Here is a 22787-nt window from a genome sequence, read left to right on the forward strand (position 1 = left end):
CCTGTCACCACCCCTCCTCACCCCTGTGTTAGTTGGACATTGCCACTTATCATCTTGTCTATTTGTTGAGATTAGGCTCAATACCTCAGTGTTACATCCATTCTACTCTTGGGATTTGCAGATGTTCCTGTGATTTGTAGGAAATGACCTCAGTGGCCCTACCTATACCCCACTGCTCCCTTCCTGACCCCTGCCACGGCGTTTATGCAGCATCCACAAATACTGGAGAAATAAACAACTTGTTTATTATTCTGGCAATTTGCACTGCTAGTTAACGTTATCTACTTTCTCAGCTGGCTAGAGAAGGCCGAACACACTCCTCTGTGAACAGTTTCCATTGTTTACCAAAAGATTATTTCCTAAATTTGTACACATTTACTTCTACTGGAGTTATGGGAAAACATCTTCTGAAATTGGAAGTATGAACTTGAGAAATCTATTTTCAGTTCATCGTGTGGGGTTTTCACACTTGTTTATATTTAATTAAATGTCCATCAGAATGGTTATCTTATATAGACTTGTTTAGAGGATGTCTGTGGGTCTTGTTAAACATAAGATATCCAAACATATGTAGCCTTGACTAACAAGGATTATATACACATATATATATGTTTTAAAACTTCCGTTCCTAGAAGCTTTTATTTAAAATAGCAAATGCATATACCCACTGACCTATTAGTACTCTCAGGCTTAGAATAAACAAGTCAAAGACCACAAGAAGACAAGATACTAACAGGTATGTTACTTTTTTAAAGGCTAGTCTTTCCAGCTCATGATGGAAAAGTTTCTTAGGTCACATATGGAACCAGAGCTGTAATTGTTCAGCTGTGAGCATTCAGTGCTGTCAGATTGCAAATGTGCCTTGGCTTTGTCCCGTGTTGCTGACCCCAATCTGTTTATTCAGTGGATGGGAGAAAGCTTGCTTTATCTAACCATACTCCTCACATGGCAAGAACATAACTGTTATTTCACTGTTACTTCACACATCCATCTGTTCAACCAAGTATTCAACATATATTGGTTGTTTACTGTTTGCTAGCCTCTGAAGTAAATATTAGAAATATGTAACAGCATTTCTAAAACTTAAAGGAAAAAAATCACTGAATAACATCATACTTTAAAGTACTAATGCTTTCAAATCACTTTTTTTTGTAATTGCTAAAAATCAAACCACATTGAGGTTCTGATTGTCAGTAAGGGATCACTAAACAACCTTTTCATTAATTTCAATCTGATATCCTGCCACTATTTCATCTGCTTGTGTGTGTGTGTGTGTGTGTGTGTGTATGTGTGTGTGTTTGTACTGTGCTCAATCCTCCAGGTCTTAACCTCTTGAATAACTAGGATTATAGGAATAAGCCACTGGCACCCAACTTTCTTTCTATTTTTTATGTGTGTTTTTGCCTGATGAATTATATCTAATGGGATAGGTCTGTACCTACCTTTAAGTAAGTAATATAAAATTTAGGGCCTAAATTTAGAAGCAACTCAGGTAGGACATCTGAAATGAACTCACATCAAAAGTGCCAATGTGCCAGACTTGCCCTTGCATTCTTTATTTATCAAAGAAGATAAGTTATGCTGTAAATTTGTATGTCAGATTCATTGCTCTGTATTACAAACAAAGCTTGAAAAATTATTATATTCTTACTGTTTAAAATCAGTTTTAGAGAACATTTAAAGATGATTGTGAAAACTTTGTTAATTCTCTATAAATTGTTGAAATTTTACCATGGCAGTATCTCAGCTTAATTAATTTACTAATTAACAGAATATGGTCAGTTGTGGTTAACAAGGTTGCAATTTATTCCTTCCTGAACAAAAGAACTTGAAGCCACCACAGTAAAAAAAAATCACAAAAAGAAACATGTTTTGAGAGATTGGATGTTGTCAGTCTTAAACTTAATTGGGTAGATTCAGATTGTACTAGTTCCACCTAGCAGAAATGTTCTCAACTCAAGAAAAAAATAAAAAAAGAAAGAAGCCATACTACATTAACCCAGGCACCCCTTAATCTAGGGAACAGATAGACAAAAATGTGAATATTTTTGCATATATGATAAATACTGGAAGTTGGGGCAATACCTTCTCATGAACAGCATTTTCTGAGATTTAGAGTTTTCATTAATGAAAGAATGCATCCTTAGTAACTCCGAAGTGGGTCAGGCTTGGTAGAGCATTTGATGCTCATCAAACCCTAAACTTCTCATCTACATAATTTAAAGCAAACAATGATCCTGAAGTGAACAGTGTGAACCTGGGAAAGACAAGAACAGAGAGATCTCTGGACGAGGGTGCAATTTAGATTTGGATGTGGAAATACCAACTGTAAGTAGCTAATGGAAAATGAAAAATGCCATAAGATACATTAAATTTAGCAGATGAGTGAAAATTACCCAGTGTTGGTTAGAATGTGGAGAAATAAAAGCTCTGGTATACTGCTGGGTAGTGTCATTTTAGAAAGCCATTTAGCAATATCTACAGTCATTTTAAATGTGCTTACTCTGACACAGTAATTTCATTTCTTGGGAAATTACTGCAAGCAGTCTCACTTAAGTACAACAAAGAGTTAGGAATTGTCTGTTCGAGCTGCTCTAACAAAAGGCCTTAAACTGGACAATTTATAAACAATTTTACTGCTCACAGGTAGAGACTGACAAGTCTGAGATCAAGGCTCCAGCAGATAGGATGTCTGGCAAGGGTTTGCTTTCAACTTCAAAAATGATGCCTTCTGTCTTCATTCTGAATGGGTAGAAGATGGTAACTTCCTCTTTCAAGTGTCTTCCAGTGACACTAATTCCATTCACAACTCTGTCCCCAAGACCCAGCCTCCCCTCTCTGTACAGTATTTTTACAATAAAAAACATATATAAAAAATAATCCCAGCCTCCTCCCAGAGGCCCCACTTCTTAAAACATCATATTGGGGATTACATTTCATCATATGAATTTTGTAGAGATATATTCAGACTGTAGCAGAATAAGTGTGCTCATTTCAGCAGTGTTTGTAATTGCAACAAACTGGGAAACAGATATTTCATCTGCGTGTTCAGCTCTAAATGATTATTAACATTTTTTTCAAATACCTTTATTATCTTTAAGTACTTGAACAAAGGGTTTACCATTCAACGAATAAGATTTAATCTTGATTTAAACATTTCAACAGTTTAATTGATTCAATAGTCAAAAAAGTGGCTAAAAAACAATAGATTTAGTAAGGTTGTTTTTCATTTTAATGGAGCAAATATGTGTAGACAAATGTCTCACAGGATACCTGTGACACCACTTACCGTAGCTATAGGGATGAACTGTGCCTCCACATCTGAAATCGAACACAATACTTCCACCTTCCACTTCTTACCCTCTCACTATATTTCAGTAACTTTATTTTTTATGTTTTTGTCATTTAGGTAAAATTAGTCTTAAAATAAGAATAATTTCATACTATCTTCCTTTTATTCACATTAGAGATGCTGAGAAGTCCTATTTCATTTCGTGTAAAACAAGCATAGAAAATGTCCTTATCCAAAAAAAAATTGTTTTGGTTTTGCCTGATCACTATTGATACATCACTGACTAGAAACATTATTACTGGCCTAAAGTCACATTCAATGAGTAGAGAAACAGAATTTGTGACTCAAGTTCCAAATCCCAACTGAGGTTCCTCACTAGAGGACCTGAATTGTTCATGCTAAATAAAGCAGAACCTTTTTCTTTTTTAAAATTGGCATTTTGGAAAAAATTATATTAAGTGAAGTAAGCCAGGCCCAAGAAACATAGGTCCCATGGTGTCCCTTATTTGCAATAACTAGTACATGTGCAGGACAAATAGAAAAGATCAAAAAGCTATGTACATATGACCATATAAGACGATGTTAAGTGAAATGGACCCCAAGATAGGGACACAAATATTTTTTTCTTTCTTGTTATTGTTTCTTAACGTATTTATAATGTACCATGTGATTTTTGTGTTTCTTTGTATGTTCCTCCCTGATGGTATAACCCCTGTTTTCCCTGTATTTGATGTCAGTGCCTCTAATTTCAGGGAGGGAAGGGAAAAAACAAAATGCTTAAGTAGGGATACGGGTTGACCCATTGTGTTTAAGACACTATGTTGAAAACAAACTTCACAACTTTGGCTGGGGGGGAAGGGAGAGGGTAGTTGGGGAAGGGAAGGGATGGTAGGGGAAAACAAAGGAGGAGGAAACAATACTTTATAGGAAATGTACTCATTACCTTGCTCATATGTAACTGAAACCCCTCTGACAGTATTTTTACAATAAAAACATACAAAAATGGCATTTTACAAATATATTTATTGAACTATAATTCATAAACTTCATCCACTGAAAGTATGTATTCATGCAAGGGTTTTATTGTATTGTTAGTGTTGAACAAGTACTAACCATGATCCAATGTTACAATACCATGATCCTCTCAAAAGATTACCCATTTAGCATTTCATTCCTGCTTTTAACTTAGTCCCAGCCATAGCCAGCCATTAATCTATTTTCTTTCTCTATAACTTTGCCAATTTTCAATATAGCCACACTGGAATATGTGTCTAGGTTTTATTTTTTATTATTGTGAATAATTTTCCATTGTATAGACATGCCAGATTTTGTTCATCCATTTATCTATTGATGGTTATCTCTGCTTTCTTTGCTATTCTGGATAACGCAGCTATGAAGAGTCATTCGAGAGTCTCTGTGTAGATGTATGTTGTCATTTCTCTTGAGTACTTGGGAGCAGAATTTTTTTTCTTGGGTACTTGGGAACAAAAGTGCTGTTGATAAACATCAACTCTGTTCAAAAGTTTGCAGAGCTGGCATACTCTTTGCCTAACTGTGTGAACCATTTTATATTTCCAGCAACAATGTACAGGTTTTGTTGTTTCTTGTCAGCACCTGTTATTTCCTGTCTTTCTATTTGTCATCCTAATGGGTGTGGAGGAGTTTCTCATTATGTTTTGTATTTCACTGATGGCTACTGATACTGAGCATCTTCCTATGTAGATATTGACAATTTATATGTGTTTTTGGAAGAAATGTCTATGCAAACTCTGCCAGTTTACAATTGGAGTGTCTTTTTACTATTAAGGTTGGGGTTCTTTAGATATTCAATACCAGTTGTATGTCAGCACACCCAGAATTATCATGATCTTCAGATCTCAGCTTCCTGAATAGCTAGAATTATAGAGTGAGTCACCAGTGCACAGATATACCACAATTTTTTTATAGTCCAAAATTTCAATATAGTCCAATTCACTTTTTCTTCTGTTTTTATGCTTTTGGTGTTATGTGTAAGAAATCAGTGACTAGGGTTAGGGATTTAGCTCAATAGAGGAGAATTTGCCTGGTAACTGCAAGGCCCTGAGTTCAGTCTTCAGCTCTGGAAAAAAAAAATGCAAAAAAGAAACTATTGACTAATCCACATTCAGCAATTTTCTGCCATATATCTTGTTTCTTGGGGGAGAATAACAGCCAGTATTTTCCGTACATCCTAGATGATGATGCATCGTAACTTCCTAGTAAGAGTTAGAAATAATCTTCTGCAAAGAAGGGAGAAAAGTCACTTTTACACTTGAATTATATTTCTTGTCATTTAAAAGAGTGCTGTTTTAGACTTATTATTTCTTCCTTTTTAATAGACCTTTAAAAGAGGAGCTTGCCAGGTAATTTTGGTGTCTGATTACAGACAAGAACACAATTTCTCCATTTATTCCTCTTTCTGGATCTTTTTCAGGCCAATTATCTTCTTGTATCACTTCTTCAGGTATTCTTACCTTTGTCTCCCAAGAGAAGCTGTTTGTTCAAAATTGTTTTAACTGGATATTTAAAGCAAGTGCTGGTACCAACGCAGCCCCTACATCAGAGAAGCAACATGGAGGAAAACAAAACAATTATTTCTTCTCAAAGATGACAAGATAAAAATGAAATAAGTAAAGGGGCAACAGTATAAAAAAGGAAAGAAAGAAAGATGTTCTCTATGCCTGGCCCAAGCCATCATTTTAGAATTATTTATTTCCAGAACTTTACTTCAGCTAAAACTCTAAAATTGTGTTGAATGAACATAAATACGTACTGCAGAAGTGCCTGCAGTAGATAAAGTTGGAAGTAATGATGTTGCCCAGGACCTGTGGTAAGTAGAGCTCTTGAGGCTAAATTTTGGCTTTTGTAACCTATATAATAAGAACGAGGCTTGAATCCGTTACAAAACAAATACACGCTGAAGGTGGTCTCTCCTATAGTGAGGCCTGCGGTAGATATAGAACAGCACACAGGCTGCCAAGAAGGTGGGATGCCAAAGGCAGACTACTTATAGACTTGTTTGGCTTGGCTCTGCTAGCAAGGGGAGGAAGGAGAGAAAAAGACATCAGGAACATGTATCCTTCTGACAGTTTCCCTTTCCCCTCCACATCATCAAAGATGTAGATTCTAGGTTGAATTTACTGATGTGGTTGGCTTATTCTCCATGATATTTGGCCCTGGAGCCTAAGCCATATAAAAGAGCTAAACTATAAAGAGCTCAGGCAGCTGGAAGACAAGAAGAGTAGAATCAGTTCCACATGAATGAGAAGAGGAAAACTTACCACTGACTTCCACTGGCTCAATTTTGTGGTCCTCAGCTTTCTGTACAATTCATCTTCTTACCTGTATCTGTTTTTCTGAACTTCATTTGCACATCCCGTCAGTGCTATGCCACTTAGTGGATAATAGCTCTGTAATTATTGTGCCTGTATTTTGTCTTCTCTAAGACAGAAAGTCTTGAAATGTCTCAGCCATGTGTCTGATGACACCAGACAACCTGCTGGACATGCATATGCCCATCTGATATCAATGATCAAAGAAGCATTCCCATACCTTCTTTTGTTGCTATTTGTTGTTGTTTTGGTGCCAGTCTGGGGGCTTGAACTCAAGGTCTGGACCTTGTCCCTGAGCTTTTTTGCTGAAGGCTAGTGCTCTTATCACTTGAGCTACAGCTCTACTTCCAGTTGGGCCACAGCTCCATTTCTGGCTTTTCTGGTGGGTAATTGGAGATAAAAGACTCTCATGGACTTTGCTTCCTGGGAAAACTCTGAACCACGATCCTCAGATCTAAGCCTCCTGAGTAGCTAGTATTAAAAGCATGAACCATCAGCACCCAGCTCCCACACATTTCTTTTGTTGTTAGTCTACAACTATGTCAATCACTCCTTTAGTCCTCCACTTCCCTGTCAGATATACAACTAGCCTTTGATTAACCCTATCTATTTATTAATTATGAAATAAATACGAAATAAATTTATGAAATAAATACTAAATACTGACAACATTTATTTGATGTATTTGCATGTGAATAAGTGTGTCTTGTGCATTTGAACTTGTAGCATAAGGTATGAGAGCAGATATGGGGATACAAATGCTGTGTAACATAAGAGTGTATATCACTCCCATGATTACAGAAGTAGGAAAGCGGAAGTTGGAGGTGTGGCTCAGTTTGTGGCAATAGCCAGTGAGCCCAAGCATCAGCCACCAAATTCAATTCCCAGTTGTGGACCCCCAAAAAGAGAAAGAACAGAAATAGGAAAGCAGCAATGTTGAGGAATTTGGCTCAATAGTGGAAAGAATATCTGAGTTAATTTTTTCCATCTATCTGATTTTCTATACAATATGAAAATACATTCTTTCCCTATTACTTTAAGTTATTGTTACCCTACATTACATAATTAATATGGGTTTGAATTTTTCAGTGATAACTTTTCTTATTGACTGGCTGTTATTTAAATAGCACCAAACTCTTAATTTCTGTAGCTGTAGAATACATTTCTTTTGGCAGTACTGGGGTTTAAATATAAGACCTATCACTTGCTGGATAGGTGCTCTATGACTTAAACACTGGGCCTTCTGGCCTTAGACTACAGCCCACCTGAGTAGCTGGGGTCATAAATGCATAGTACCACACCAGTATTTCTTGTTCAGATACAGTCCCCCTGATCTCCACCTCTCAAGTAGCTGGGACTCTAATCGATGTGAGCCTCTGTACCCAGCTTGTACAATATATTTAAATATAGACAAAGCAAGTCTCAAATCATATATGACTTTTTTTCAAAAACTATTCAAATATTCCTATTGTCATATTTGTCCTCTAGGAACATTTGTACAATTTCAAGTAATCATATAGATCTAATTAATTTTCTTTATATATACATATATATGTATAAGCATATATATGTATATATGTATATATATATGTTTGAATAAGCCAGGCACCAGTGGCTCACGCCTGTAATCCTAGCTACTCAGGAGCCTGAGATCTGAGGATCATGGTTCAAAGCCAGCCCAGGCAAAAAAGTCCTTGAGACTCTTATCTCCAATAAGCTACCAGAAAACCAGAAGTGGTGCTGTGGCTCAAGTGGTAGAAGAGCTGAAGAGCTGAGGGACAGTGCCCAGGCCCAGAGTTCAAGCCCCATGACCAACAAAAATAAATAAATAAATAAATAAAGTTTATGTAATATACAAAAACTCAACTGATCATATACGTGTGTATATGTATCTCAATCATTATCCTAAGCTAAGTGGAAAGCTCAGTAGGGAGATTATAGTTCCAAATCAGTCTAGGAAGAAAGTCTGTAAGACTCCAACTCAATGGAGGGAAACTGGATATGGTGGCTCATGCCTGTCATGAAACTATGGTAAGCTAAAAATAGGTAGATCATAGTCCAGGAGCACACCCAGCAAAGGAAGGAAGACCCTATCTTTAAAATAACCAGAAAAAGCAGCTTTTAGAGGCATGACTCGGCAATAGGGTGCCTACCTAGCAAGAATGAAACCCTGAGTTCAAACTCAAGTACTACCGGAAAACAGTTTTAACTTGATCAACTCTTATGGAATTCATTATTGTTTTCAATACAGTAACTTTTCCTTCTGCTTTAAAATTATAGTACTTTCTCTGTTTTCAGCTTAAGAACTTGCCTGAGCAATGCTAAATACTGTTGCTGCCACTAAGAATTCTCACAGTTTTTCTCATGAAGAATAATAGAAGTCATCAGTGTAAGAAAGGTTTCCCTTCTCATTTTGAGAAAGTCACTTTTTTCTCCTGTCTTTTTTTTTCTTTTGTGTTGATATTAAGTGGTAATGCCTGACTTTTAAATATTTTAAATTGCCATCAATTCATTTTATTTAATCGAATCTCCTAGCATAATAGATAAATTGTTGGAAAATCTGATGGTTATTTATGAATTTTAAAAACAAATATGGTTTGTGAACATTATGACTTTTCTCTATAATCATATGGATGGGTGGTCTATTTTTTGGCACATGTATTTATTTCTATAAATGTGATGTGTGTGTTTGCAGTAAGAATTATAGCAATATGAAAGAAATCATGACAAAAATAACCAGACCCTGAAGGTTTTGTTTTCAGTTTTCTCTTTAATTAAAGTATTGACTATGTTTTTAATTTACTGGATGTCATTGGGTTTATATGAATTTTGGTTAATTCAGTTTTGATGAATTTGATTTTGTAGAAAAAATATTTTCGTTCTTTTACGATTGACAAGCTTGTAACATGGTTTGTGCACTTTCATAGCTTTTAGGAGCTTCTCTGTATCTTGACATATACTCTGTGCCAGAGAAGACAATGGGGCTGCTCACTTGTCTTTCAGTGGAATAGAAAGAAACAAGTGTTTTAAAAAGAAAGAAAATGTTTTCTCTGAGATGCCAAACCACAAATCTACCCCTAGGCAGATTTGGTGCCAGAATTCATTCTGACATCAGACTGTATAAATCTAGTTAATGTGGTCATGGGTAATACTGCCCAAAGGTATCTAGAAGAGGCAAAAGCAAATCTCTAAAGGGGCATTGTAAACTCAGGCCCCAAAGAATTTCTCAGATAAAATTTGTAGATAACAAAGCTCACCCCACCATAGGGAAAATATGTATCTTTGTATATATAGATATTGATAGGTATATACACACATATATATATTGTTCATGTTTGTATGTATAAACATACATATATATGTACATATGTCTGGAACACATAAACATATAGAAGCATATTACCAAATCCACTAGGATAATCCTCATCATGAGCAATAGTTATCTACAGAATAACAACAATAAAAACCACAAGCAACCTTCTAAAGCCTTCAGATTTTAGAATTACCCAGCACAATATAAAATAACCATATTTAATATATCTAAAGAAAGGAGTATTACTAAGGACAAAGACCATCAAAATTGATTGTGCAGATTTTTAAAAAACAAATCGAACTTGTACAGATGAAAAATAAAATTATTTCGAAGTTCAAAAAGCAGAAGAATAGATAAGCACAGATGTAAAGAGCATGGTAAGCTGAAAGATAAATCAGAAACTATTTAGAATTTAGTAGAGAGATAGTGATGGAAAATATGAAAAGGAAATCAAACATATGCTGACAGGACAAGGATAACTAACATATTTTGGGGAATTTCTGTGAAAAGAAAATAGAATGATAGAAGGATATGTGGACAGATTTAAGAAGTGACCAATTTTTTAGGTTAAATGACAAAGTTGAGACTTTGGATTCCTAAAACTCAATAAAGCCAAAGAAGGATAAACCTAAGAAAAAGTACAAAAACCACAGGCAAAAAGAAAATCATAAAATCAGCTCTATATAAAATAAAAATTACCAGCAAACAAGCCTGCATTCAAATTGAGTTGACTTCTCAGCTGCCTCAATAGAAGCTAAGTTACATCAGAAAAAAATCACAGGTTTTAAATCCAGAGAAAACAATTTCAATCTAACATTTCATACTAAGAATATCTATAACTTCCCAGAGGATGATAAGTGAACACATTTTTACAAAAACAAAAACTGACAGATAACCTTCAATCTGACCTCATTTATAGAACTTAAAAAAAAGATACTTTAAGAAGAGAAAAATTACCCAAGGAGAATCTGAGATGCAAGAAGGAAGCTGTTCATAAAGATAAACAATGGGACTGCATAAGACAAAACCAAGAAGTGAAATGATTATAATCAATGAAAGCTTATAAAGTCACACCTAGAGTCATCTAAGGCTCTAATATTTTTTGAGAAAAGGATAAAGATGGTGATTTACTTTAGAGTTTAAATTTAACATGGTTGCTTAAATGTATAAGCAGTCTGAAATGCCAAAAGCAAAATACTATACTCGTTAAAATAAATAAAGCAAAGAAGAGAGGGGGAGAGGAAAGAAGGGGAGGAAAAGGGAAAAGGACAGAATTATTACCGTCTCAGTGACTAAGTAATAATGGTTCTACTAAGTTTGTTCTGTCTGTCCTATTGATATATTTGTGAGTTTTGTACTTCTCCATTCCCAAATCCTGGTCATGTTAAACTTTGGATGACTTTGTAATTTTGGATTTGAGCACTAAAAATACCCTTTAATTTGGGGGTTGTGAGCACTTTCCCTTAAAGTGATTGTTTTAGGTTGTAACTATTCAAATTGTAATTTAAATTCTCAAAAAAAAAATGTTGTCTAGTTCCAAGAACCACAAGTAACCTGGTTGTTCTCTGATTGTTATATAAGAGCCGTTTCACTTTAGTTCTTAAATTTCAGTCTTTACTGCTCTTCTAGGAGTATGTGGCTAATAATGTATATGGGAGGAACTTGGCATTTCGCCATCTTTGGTCTTAGTGACTTTATGAGTTCTCCCTAGAACAAATGGCAGGCCAGTGCAACCTCTTGATTCTCAGTGCACAGCTACCATTCTTGTCCCTAGGAAGTCTGTGTAGATATTTTTGAGAACAGCTCTGGGATTCAGAATGATGACCAACTTCTCTGTCTCTGAGAATAGTTGGTACTATACAAGAAAGGGTTATCATTGATATTCCCTCCCTGAGTTTATTAACTGATGCCATAAATAATATCCATGGAGGCAATATGCAGTGAGTTTCTCACCATGATAGAATTATCTAAAAGAATTTGAAATTTCAGACTAAAGCTGCATCCTGCTAGGACTAGTAACTAGTAAAGTCCCCACTGCCTGGTTAACATTCAGCATGATGGCTCCTCCATTTCTTCCTGAAGTTGCTCCAGCTATAGTGAGGTGAACAGACCAGCTGGACATACCAGCTGACTCACAAAGTATTTACTGCACATATCTGGATTCATATTTCTGACTTCATGCATGTAAAATTATTTGGAAATACTCTGTTCCCTTGTATTATAATGTAAAATGGATAAGTCCAGGTTCTCTGAGTTCAAACCCTAGTATCACCATTAAAAAAGGAAAAAAAATATGGGAACAATTCTATTTTTAAAAAAAGAGTTTGTAGTTGGACTTGAAGGTGCTGAAAATATTTGGCCTTGAAGAACTTGCACTCTAGTGGATCAGAGAAAATTAAAACACCAACAAATATATCATAATCAGTACCTATTAAGTGTTCTTGTTACCCTTCCTTCCAGTCCTTTGGCAACACCTGACCACTTGTTCTCTAAAACATCTTTTTTTCAAGTTATGATTAGTTTATTATTAGTTTCCATTACTATTAGTCATAATTGTACTTTTGTAGTTATAAGTTTTACCGATGTATAATAACTCCATGATATATACAAGATCAGCTAAAGCTGATTTCGAATTTCTGAAATAGCCTCATTTATGTTTCAATATTAGAATCTGATTATTCTCCATTTATTGCCTAATGATTATGATCTACTTCTAACTGTAGGTTGGAGTGTTGGGGATGCTTCCATGTTCCCCCTTTAAGATGATTATGTTCCTCTTAAACTACAGAGTCATCAGAAATCGGCCCTTCCCTGGTGATTCACACCACTGTCCCATTTGGAATTAAGTACTTGGAGCACAGTGCAGAAAATGTGCAGGAATTAATCTTCCATCATCTGGAAAAAATTCTTCCAGGTCTGCCTCATCCAGTTGCCATCAAATGCCAGAAATGGAGGCATTCACAGGTATGAGAATCCAGTGGTATGAGCACCACAGTTTTCTGAGTGGCCCTATAGAACTGACTTCACTTTTTTTTTTCCAACCTGCAGTGAAAATAATAGACAGTAGGGCCTTTAGAGTAAATAATGTGTTTTGTAATGAATAGGTATAGCTTTATTTTTTCTGAACTTCCAAAAGTTGTGCATGAGTTGTCCATCTAAGTGTCTAGCAATTCTTTTTTTTTTTTTTGGGGTCTGGTTGTGGGGCCTGAACTCTGGGCCTGGGCGCAGTCCCTCAGCTCTTCAGCTCAAGGCTAGCGCTCTACCACTTGAGCCACAGCACCACTTCCGGCTTTTTTCTTTTTGCTTATGTGGTGCTGAGGAATTGAACCCAGGGCCTTGAACATGCAAGGCAAGCACTCTACCACTGAGCCACCTTCCCAGCCCCTAAGTGTCTAGCAATTCTTGATCATTATTCTCCCTCACCTATTTTCACCTTTCACCATTCTCCCCATCTTGTCTGTTTTCTCCCCCCACTCCCCAGACTCATTATGGTTTTATTACACTGTTTCTCAACAAGAAGTGCATGTGATTTTTACCAGTGTTATGTATTAGATTCTGGTATCTGAAGAAATACCTTGGAATTCTGGGTTTCCTATGCAGGCAATGCAGGTTATATATCAAAATGCAGCTGTTTCTCTGGGGATTTTCTAAATCGGTACTGTGGTTATATAGAAACCACTATAACCTACCAACTTTTTGCAATAGATCAAAATTAACCTTGTAAGTATATTTTGCTACCACAATTTTCATTTTTATTAAATTCCCACTTTGGTTTTGACTGCTGCCAGCAAAACTCTTTAGGGGAAAAGATGAATACCTGCCTCGAACATCATGTTGAGCTGGTTTTCAGGATTAGATAAACTTGCTGATTGCTCTACTGGGTCAAACATAAAGCTCTTTATACTAAGTAATTGTTTACTTTAGAAAATCAGCATCTTCTAACAGAAACTTGTGTATGCTCATAGGAAAAAAATCTTTAGATCTGTAACCCTGTTACAGATCAGTTGTAATGTTGTTTAACAGCCAATAGGGCAAAGGGTAGATGGGAAAAAATTCAGTAAGTGATCCATTTTTTACCCCTGACATTTCTAAGCCCATTGATGAACAGCTATCAGCACTACTGGTTATCCAGTTTTGAAAACTTAAAAAAAGTTTGTGGCCAAGGGCAGCATATTTTGTGTATTTTAAAAGGTTTTCCAAAATCAGAGGAAACAGTAAATTGCTTCCTACAATACTGCAGCAGACCTGTGTTTACTCATATCTTCTCAAGTGAAATTATACAGTGAATCTTTTGGGAAATAGTTACTTAAACATGTCATGGTCACTTTAGAAAACTTTACTTTTTCATTTTAAAAGCATTGAAAAAGCTCAATAACTAATGTCATTAAATGATATTTAACTTAATTTTAAGTCGGCTTTAAGAAGAAGCCAAGGAAGTAATCTTGTTATAATTTTAAGCTAGTTATGTCATACACTAAGTTACTTTGCAATTTACAATTCCTTTAAAAGAACAATAGTTCATGAGGTTTCTTTTTGTGCTTTTCTAAAATCATTTATTACTCAACTGAAAGAATGCTCTTGAAATCTACCTATTTCTTAAAATTTCTCCTAGCCACAAAATGGCCTATTAGCAGTTCTATATCACTTTTAATAAAAAATTATTTTGATCACAATGCACATCCAAAGTCTGGTAACGATCTTTATAATTTGGATGTTGAAATTATTCCACTATGCTTATAACTCTGTGGATATTAAATCTACGTTGGCTACAAAGACTAAAAAGAAATACATTGTCATTCAAACTTAAAATTTTGCATTTTCCACTGTGCAAGATACTCTAATATCTTGAATATCATTCTGCAAAACAGGACATTGTCATTTATAGCAAAGATATTACCTACAGACAATTTATCTGCATATAACATCTCCTTTGTAGAAGGAATTATCGATGAAAGGTCAACAGATTTACAGCTACTCTCCTCAAAAGACCATTTCTCTAACTCTTTAAATATTCATCTTAACCTCTGGAATTTAACAGAAATGCATGAGTCCCAACCTTTGCTATCCCAGTACACACAGTACACTTTCAATGAATTCATGTATGTTTGTTTATGCATATGGCCTTATGCAGTGCCAAACTGATGGAAGAAATGATGTAGGATCAGGACAAAAATGAAAGAGGAGCACCCTGCTCATTTGTAGCTTCCCTTCCTTTCACAGTAGAGGTACACTTCTCTAGTAGGGAAGCTCTTCCCCATATTTTCTTCCTGCCTAAGTCCCACCCTGTGTTCATTTTCTTTCCCTTCTCTCCCTTAACCTCTTCCTTCTCTTGCTCTTCACACTCCGCCTCACACTCATAATCCACCTCCTGCTTTTCCTTTTTCCTCTAAAAGTAAATAAATAAACAATAGGGTCCTGCAACTCTTGTGTTATGAAAGTTCCTATAGAACTCAGAGACGGCAACTTTGCCCCAAAGAGCAGTGAGTGGTGTGGATCCCCATCCTAGACACTTCATACTTGATACATGTTTCTGTGTTAATTTTGTATTTGTTTCCTTGCTCTCTTCTTTCGGAATCCTCATAGTACATCTAAACACCAAGTACTGTGGAGGAAGGGGGCTGGCAATGATGAATACCTATAATGTAGCACATATAGAGCTGAGAAATCCAAAGAAGTAATCTCATCTAATATCCCAAATAGTCTTGTAACTGACAGGGGGATACCACTATACAACTAGAATTCCCCAAACCCAAAATACCAACATCAAATGGCAGTGAATATGTAGAGCAGTAACAAACTCACTCATTGTTAAGAGTGCAAAATAGTACAAGTGTTGGAGGAGAATTTACCAGTTTCAATAGGAAACTAGATCTACACTTAATATATATATATATATATATATATATATATATATATATATATATATGGATATGGATATGATATATCCATATATATATATATATATATATCCAGCAAAGGATAAATGAAAACATGTCTAATCAAAACCAGTGCATGGGCATTTATTCATAATTGCCCTAACTTAATAGTTACCAAAGTGTCCAGTAAATGAGTGAGAAAATGAACTGTGCTACAATGGAATATTCCTCAGCATTAAAAAGAAGTAAGCTATCAGACCATAAAAAGATAAGAAGAAGACTTTAATACTAAGTGAAAGAAGCCAATCTAAAATGGCTACATGTTGTATGATTCCAATGATATATCACATTCTGGAAAAGACAACACTAACAGGACAATAAAAAATGGCTAAGCAAAGTAAAGAAATTTTTAGAGTAATAACATTACTCATCTGAGTCTATAATGATGGATACGTCATTGTGCACTTGGCCCAAGTACAAACACCAAAACCTGAGCCCTGAGGTGAACTGTGAACTTGGTATGACAATATTGTCTGTACAGATTAATTAGTTGTAAGAAGTATAGCCCTCTCACTCCTGGAAGATGAAAATAATGGAAAATACTATCTATATTTAAGGAAGAGGATATATAGGAAATCTCTGTACCTTCTCAAATTTTTGATGGACCTGAAACTGTTTACATTCATCCATTTCCCATTACTATAATGAAACATTTAAAGTTAGGCAACTTATAAAGAGGAGGAGGGGAAGAAAGGGAGAAGGAGGAATGGGGAAAAGGAGGGGGAGGAGGAAGAAGAGGAGGAGGAGTAAGAAAGGGGGAGGAGGAGGAGGAGAGGGAGGAGGAGGAGGACGATGACGACGACCACGAGGACGAAGAAAAAGAAGAGGAGGAGGAGGAGGAGGGAGAGGGAGGAGGGGGAGGGAGGAGGAGGAGGAGGAGGGAGGGAGAGAGGAGGGAGGAGGAGGAGGAGGAAGAAGAAGAAGAAGAAGAAGAGGAGGAGGAGGAGGAGGAAGAAGAGGAAGAAGCAGCAGCAGCAGCAGAACTGGAGCTTTTCAGCTCATAGTTTGAAACAATAGGGTCCTGCAACTCTTGTGTTATCAAAGTTCCTATAGAACTCAGAGACGGCAACTTTGCCCCAAAGAGCGGTGAGTGGCGTGGATCCCCATCCTAGACACTTCATACTTGATACATTTTTCTGTGTTAATTTTGTATTTGTTTCCTTGCTCTCTTCTTTCGGAATGCTCATAGTACATCTAAACACCAAGTACTGTGGAGGGAGGGGGCTGGCAATGGTGAGTACCTATAGTGTAGCACACTATAGTGTAGCTCCTTACCAGGTAAGGAGCCCAGTAGCTATGTCACTTCATGATGAAAGACAATGGCAAGAATACAGGCAAAAGGTATATTGCATGGCGAGACAGGAAAGGCTCTTTTGTAAAAACTCCCTCTCACAGGAAGTAAGAGTCCCATAAGAACTGCTTTAATCCCACCCAATTAGACCACTAAGGGGTGAGAACACATGCAAACCCTATCTAAACCATAGCACAGCTTTTAAAAAGTCATTATAAGAAATTAAAAATAAAAATTCCAATTGTAGCAATACCTACTGGTAAATCCCACCTTAAGTACGTTATTCAAAGGTAAGAATGAGAAAATCAGAGCCTTAAAGGGATAACTCCCTTACTTAAGCTCTCATGGCTCTAATAATGTAGACAGTCTACCTGCCTCTCAGTCCCTCCACTTCATCACTCACCTTCTGTTTCTTATTGTTGCTATAACAAATTACCAGCAACTTCATAGGTTAAAACCATACAGATTTTTTTAACTGATAGTTCTAAAGGTCAGAAGTCCAAAATGGAAGCCACTGGGATAAAATCAAGTTGCTTTCAGGGCCGCACTCCTTTCTGGAGGCTTTAGAAGATAATCAGTGTTCTTGCCTTCTATCTTGGAGAAGTGTTGATTGAGCCCCTTCCTCTATCTTGAAAGCCAGCGGAGCAGGTCAAGTGCTTCTCACATTGGACCACTATGGCCTGTGCTTCCACTTCAGTCTTCCTCTAAGGGCCCTTCTGAGAACATTGATCTCCACCTGAGTGATTCAGAATAATCTCCCCAGTCCAGATTCCTGCTCCTGCTGATCAGTGTGCATCTGGGCACGTAGTTCTTCCTTTCCACGTACCAGGACATAGATACAGGTTCCAGAAGTTAGCATATCAGCATGTTTATTGGGACATTATTTCTATCTATAATACTCTCCTTTCTTTTGTGTTTTTTAGAAGATTCCCTTTACAAGACCATGTTTCCTTCTCCCCTTAAAAATCTTTGGGGAAAGTATCAGCCTTTTAAGGTTCCAGCCACAGTAAAGTAGTAGGTTCTCTCTGAAAGAAATAGGGGAGTATCTGGAGTTGGCAGGGAGAGGGAGAACAGTTTCTCGTTTCCTCAGTGTTGCCATCTTTAATGTTGCATGTCCACGATGGCAGTAGGAAGATGAAATATGTTCATTCATTCACTCACTCAACCAAGCCTATAATCAATGTCCCAAATATGTCTACTACTTTGCTCATAGAGCCATGAAGATTAATATTTGCTGTAGGCCTTCTCCAAAGTTTTTTTTAATTTTGTCTTGAGTAAAACAGTGGTGCATTCTTGTGGGTACAGCAAGAAAGACTGTGTCTTTGAGTGACTTGGGAGCTGTGTCTGTGCCTCCTATTTTAGGTTTGGATAAAATGCTTAAGTAGGTGGTTCAAAGATACTTAGCGAAGCACTTGCAGTTTTTTATGGTTTTCATTTTTTTCCTTTTTCAGCCATAGGCCCTTCATAATTTAAGTGTTTATTCGGTTAGTATAATATGATGTTTAGTCCATGGTGCATTGCATCATGGTTCCTGTAACAAATGGGATATATTAACACTTTCAGCTGTAAAAGAGTCACTGAAAATGCCTTTCTGTGCAACATGACACGGAATGTTCCTTCAGTGTGGAAATTGTGCCTCTCTCTGCTTTAGTGCCCGTCACGGTGCAGTTCTCAAGTGGCACCTAATGTCTGATTTGTGTTCAGATTTAGCTCACATTTTCTCCAACTTATTTTGGTTCCAAAAAAGTTAGAGGCCCTATAAGTCTAGCTTAAGGAATATAGGAAAGAAGATTGTGGTTCATAACAGGTCTAAAGTATGTAAGACCCTACCTAAAACAATAACTAAAAAAGAAAAACAAGGGAAGAGAAGTGACTCAAGTGGTAGAATGTCTGCCTAGCAAGCACTGGGCACTGTGTCCAAAACCCATTACCACCAAAAACAAACAACTATGTCCACCTAAACACCTTTCAAATACCATTCTTTGAATAAGTTCTTTCTACCCCCCATTCTTTTTGTTCTTTTCACTAAGAAATCCCCATTTTTGCTTCTTCAAGTCTTCCCTAACTGATCACCACAATTAGCATAATGCTGCTCAGGAGTCAGAAGGAGTTAGAGAGAAAAGAAGAAATACCCAACAGTTTAAGACTTTTCCTTACAGACATTGGTTAATTAGGGGAAAGGGATGCACACACAATAACTAGAGGCTTACATTACTCTGAGGAGATTAATTTTGGGTCAGTTATTGTATCTGATTTCAGAACTGGGTGTTCAGGCAGTAATTGACATTTTTTTCTTTCTCTTTTGTATTTTGCACTGTTGCTCTGAGTTCTTTGAAGTAAGTTGGAACTAGAAATCAGTAACTGATCTTATGGATATACAAAACGTAAATTTATATGATTGCTGTCTCCTTCAAAGTAGTTTGTCACCTTTACAAGCTACACCTTTATTTCAACAAGATTGATCAAATCATTTCCTGTTGGTCATCTTTCATTTCTATAACAAAATACCTGAGGTAGTTGACTTAAAATGGATTCATTTTGGCTCACAGGGTTTTTTATTTTATTTTATTGAAAAGATGCTGTACAGAGGACTTACAGTCACATGAGTAAGGTAATGAGTACATTTCTTGTCGAGCATTGTTATCCCTTCCTTTGTTATTCTTCCACTATCCCTTCCCTCCCCAACCTCTCTTACTTCCCCCCGCCAAAGATGGCTCACAGTTTTGAAGATTACTGTGCATGATTTATTGGCTCCATTGATGAAATCACACACCGTGACAGGTGCAGGTGGAAGAACAAAACCTCTCATATCCCAAGTCAGAAGGCATAAAAGAGAAGAAGGAAGGGCCTGGGACCTCACAATCCCCAATGATCTGAGGACCTTCTTTAGACCTGGAGACTTAAATGTTCTACTACTATTCATCAGTGCTGAGGACCAAGCATTTAACACAGGGGTCTTTGGGAGACATTAATATCCAATTAATATCCAATTAATATCCAAGCCTGGGCCAGACATATGTTCTTCAAAATATCATCCATCTATTGAATCAGGTTTTTAAAATCTGAACTTGGATTCATTTTAAAAAACAAGCAAAGTCAATTGGACTTAAATATTTCTAAATGAATGACCCATCGTTTGAAATTTTTAACTAAAAGTCTCTTGAATTTTTTAACTAAAAATATGGCTGATCCACATTAATCCATTTCTATTGTGATGGGTAAGCTGATTCTAAAAGCAGTTTTCATCTAGAATGCATAAAGGCTAGCTAAGTATATTGGCATGTCTATAAATATGTAGGCTTTTACATTGAGTTCTTTGAAAGACAATTATCAAATGTATCTGCCAGTTAAAATATATTACATATGAGCTGTTTGCTGGTGCCTTATGCCTGTAATCCTAGCTTCTCAAGAGGCAGAAATCTAACAATCACTATTTGAAGCCAGTCCAGGCAGAAAAGTTGGTGAAAAGCCAGAAGTGACAGAGCATCAGCCTTGACTGAAAAGCTAATGGCTAGGACCCAGATCCTGAGTTTGAGCCCAGTACTTGAGAGAGAGAGAGACAGAGACAGAGACAGAGATAAACACAGAGAGAAAGACAGAGAGAGAGACAGAGAGACACAGAGACACAGAGAGACACAGAGACAGAGACAGACACAGAGAGAGAGACAAACAGAGACTCTCTGTGTATATATCTATATATATAGATATAGCTACCTATCTATATACATATATATAGATAGATACATACATATATATATATGTTTCTTTCCTTAATAAAGTTATGCTCTCTTAGTCATTCTGCAACTGGTCCTATGACTTTTTTTCTCATATCTGAACTTTATAATTCCTTAGTTTTTATTAGTGTGGTGTGACGGTATGATTATGATCTTGGCCTTAAACCTCATCTATAAACCATCTAAGCCATAGTTAGGGTGAAATTAGAGAATAAAAATACACATTTAGTACACACACTAATACAAAGTAGCTTCTCAATACTACTCAGTCCTTGTAAGAGGAAGGGGGGAGATGACACAAATGTGACATAGAATTACCTTGATGCTTATTGTTTATTGGTGGATTGGCTCTGTGTGGCCTTTCCTTCCTTTGTTTTTGTGGCTGCCTCTTCATACCCCACCTTTTCTTTTCCTTTCTCTTTTATCTTCTGAGAGTTTCTTTTCCATTCCTCATATATAGTTACAGGAAGATGTTATAGAAGAACTGATTCAGTGCCAGGGGCAGTGACACTTAGTCATCGCTGTAAGGAACCGTTGAATAACCTCAGAACAGGGAAGCCAAAGTGATAGACCCTTATGGACACAAGGAATTCTTGCCAATTGTCGGTTTGGTATTTTTGAAGCCTAAAGACTTACCAGTGTCTTCATTTATTGCTAAACTAACTTGCATGTTGCTTAACTAACTTGCATTTGACAACTTAACACATTTGTGCAGTGAGTCAACATTTCCTGGCATAAAGTTATGTCCATAAGAGAATACTGCTTATGTGCCATAAGTTTGTAGTGACCTTTGCCAGCCAAAACATGACCACTGGGATAGGTAAATGGTGGTATGATCCAAATTGTCAACAACAAGAACCTGGCAGGTGTCAGTCTTAAATGTTACATTGAGTAATCTGCCACCTTCTTTGTCCCTGGCACATAACTAGCTATTTGCTCCGGTTTGTTAATGAGGTAGCACCAAGTATGAGATCATCCAGCTGGGAGATTCTAATCATTGAATTAGGGATGTACAGTCACAGGCTAATTGAAGTTTATATGGGTAGATACTTCCTGTTCTCAAAAATTCCATATTGTCTGAACTATTTAATGTTTTAACACAGAGGTGTTTAATGAAGTCACTTTTTTCTCAAGCACTCTTGGGACTGACAGATGTATGTAGTTAGTATCATATTTATTCATAATAACTAATTATTTTGAAGAGTAATACTTTAGAGAAAACTTTTAGAAGGAGTTGATGACATTTGTCCTGAAAAAAGTATTGTATTTACATTCATCCTCACCCAGAATTACTGCCTAAAAGTAGATGATGGATTTTATTATGTGGAATTAGACACAGAGAAATAGGACCTATTCCTGCCCATACTATTTCATGAAGAGTAGATTCACTTTCATGGAGACTAGACATTATTATTCCATAAAGCTTACAAACCAAAGTAAATTTTGTTGATATGTTCTATTTACATTCACACTGGAAATTAGTAACACATACTCATGTTTTCATTTAACACACATTTTTTGTTGATGCCTACTTTGTGCCAGATAATGTGCTACACTGTAAAAGTTCAAAGACATTTCCCTTCCTTCAAGAAGTTTCCCATGGAAAAACAAGTCATTTAAGGATACAGGTGGACCTGTTGCAACAATGAGAAGTACAAGTTGTCATGTCCAAAACGAGCTTTACAATGTCGGTGCGGGGGGTGGGGGGGGGGGAGAAGGATTGGGACTGGGGGCGGGGAGGGGGGAGGCTGGGAAGGGATGTGAAGGGTAAACAAAGGAGGAGGCTGCAATGCTTGGTAAGAAATGTACACATTATCCGGCCCATGTAATTGTAACCCCTCTGTACAGTATGTTCACAAATAAAATAAAAT

At 36.6% G+C, this 22787-nt stretch overlaps 1 protein-coding gene across 3 annotated transcripts in view; it reads left to right on the plus strand.

The window, feature by feature from the left end:
* Rnls (renalase, FAD dependent amine oxidase) overlaps window positions 1-22787 on the plus strand; it is a 226301-nt gene that overhangs the window by 188328 nt on the left and 15186 nt on the right. For 2 of the 3 annotated variants that reach the window (XM_042689341.1, XM_042689342.1), the window contains one exon: window positions 12744-12919. The exons of the other annotated variant lie outside the window; for it this stretch is intronic. In XM_042689341.1, the coding sequence (XP_042545275.1) occupies window positions 12744-12919 (176 nt within the window). The remainder of the gene's footprint in view (window positions 1-12743; window positions 12920-22787) is intronic. 3 annotated transcript variants of the gene reach the window in all.

This window comes from Dipodomys spectabilis, unplaced genomic scaffold (genome assembly GCF_019054845.1).
Source record: "Dipodomys spectabilis isolate Male_0828 unplaced genomic scaffold, ASM1905484v1 ptg000125l, whole genome shotgun sequence".
NCBI classification, from domain to species: Eukaryota; Metazoa; Chordata; class Mammalia; order Rodentia; family Heteromyidae; genus Dipodomys; species Dipodomys spectabilis.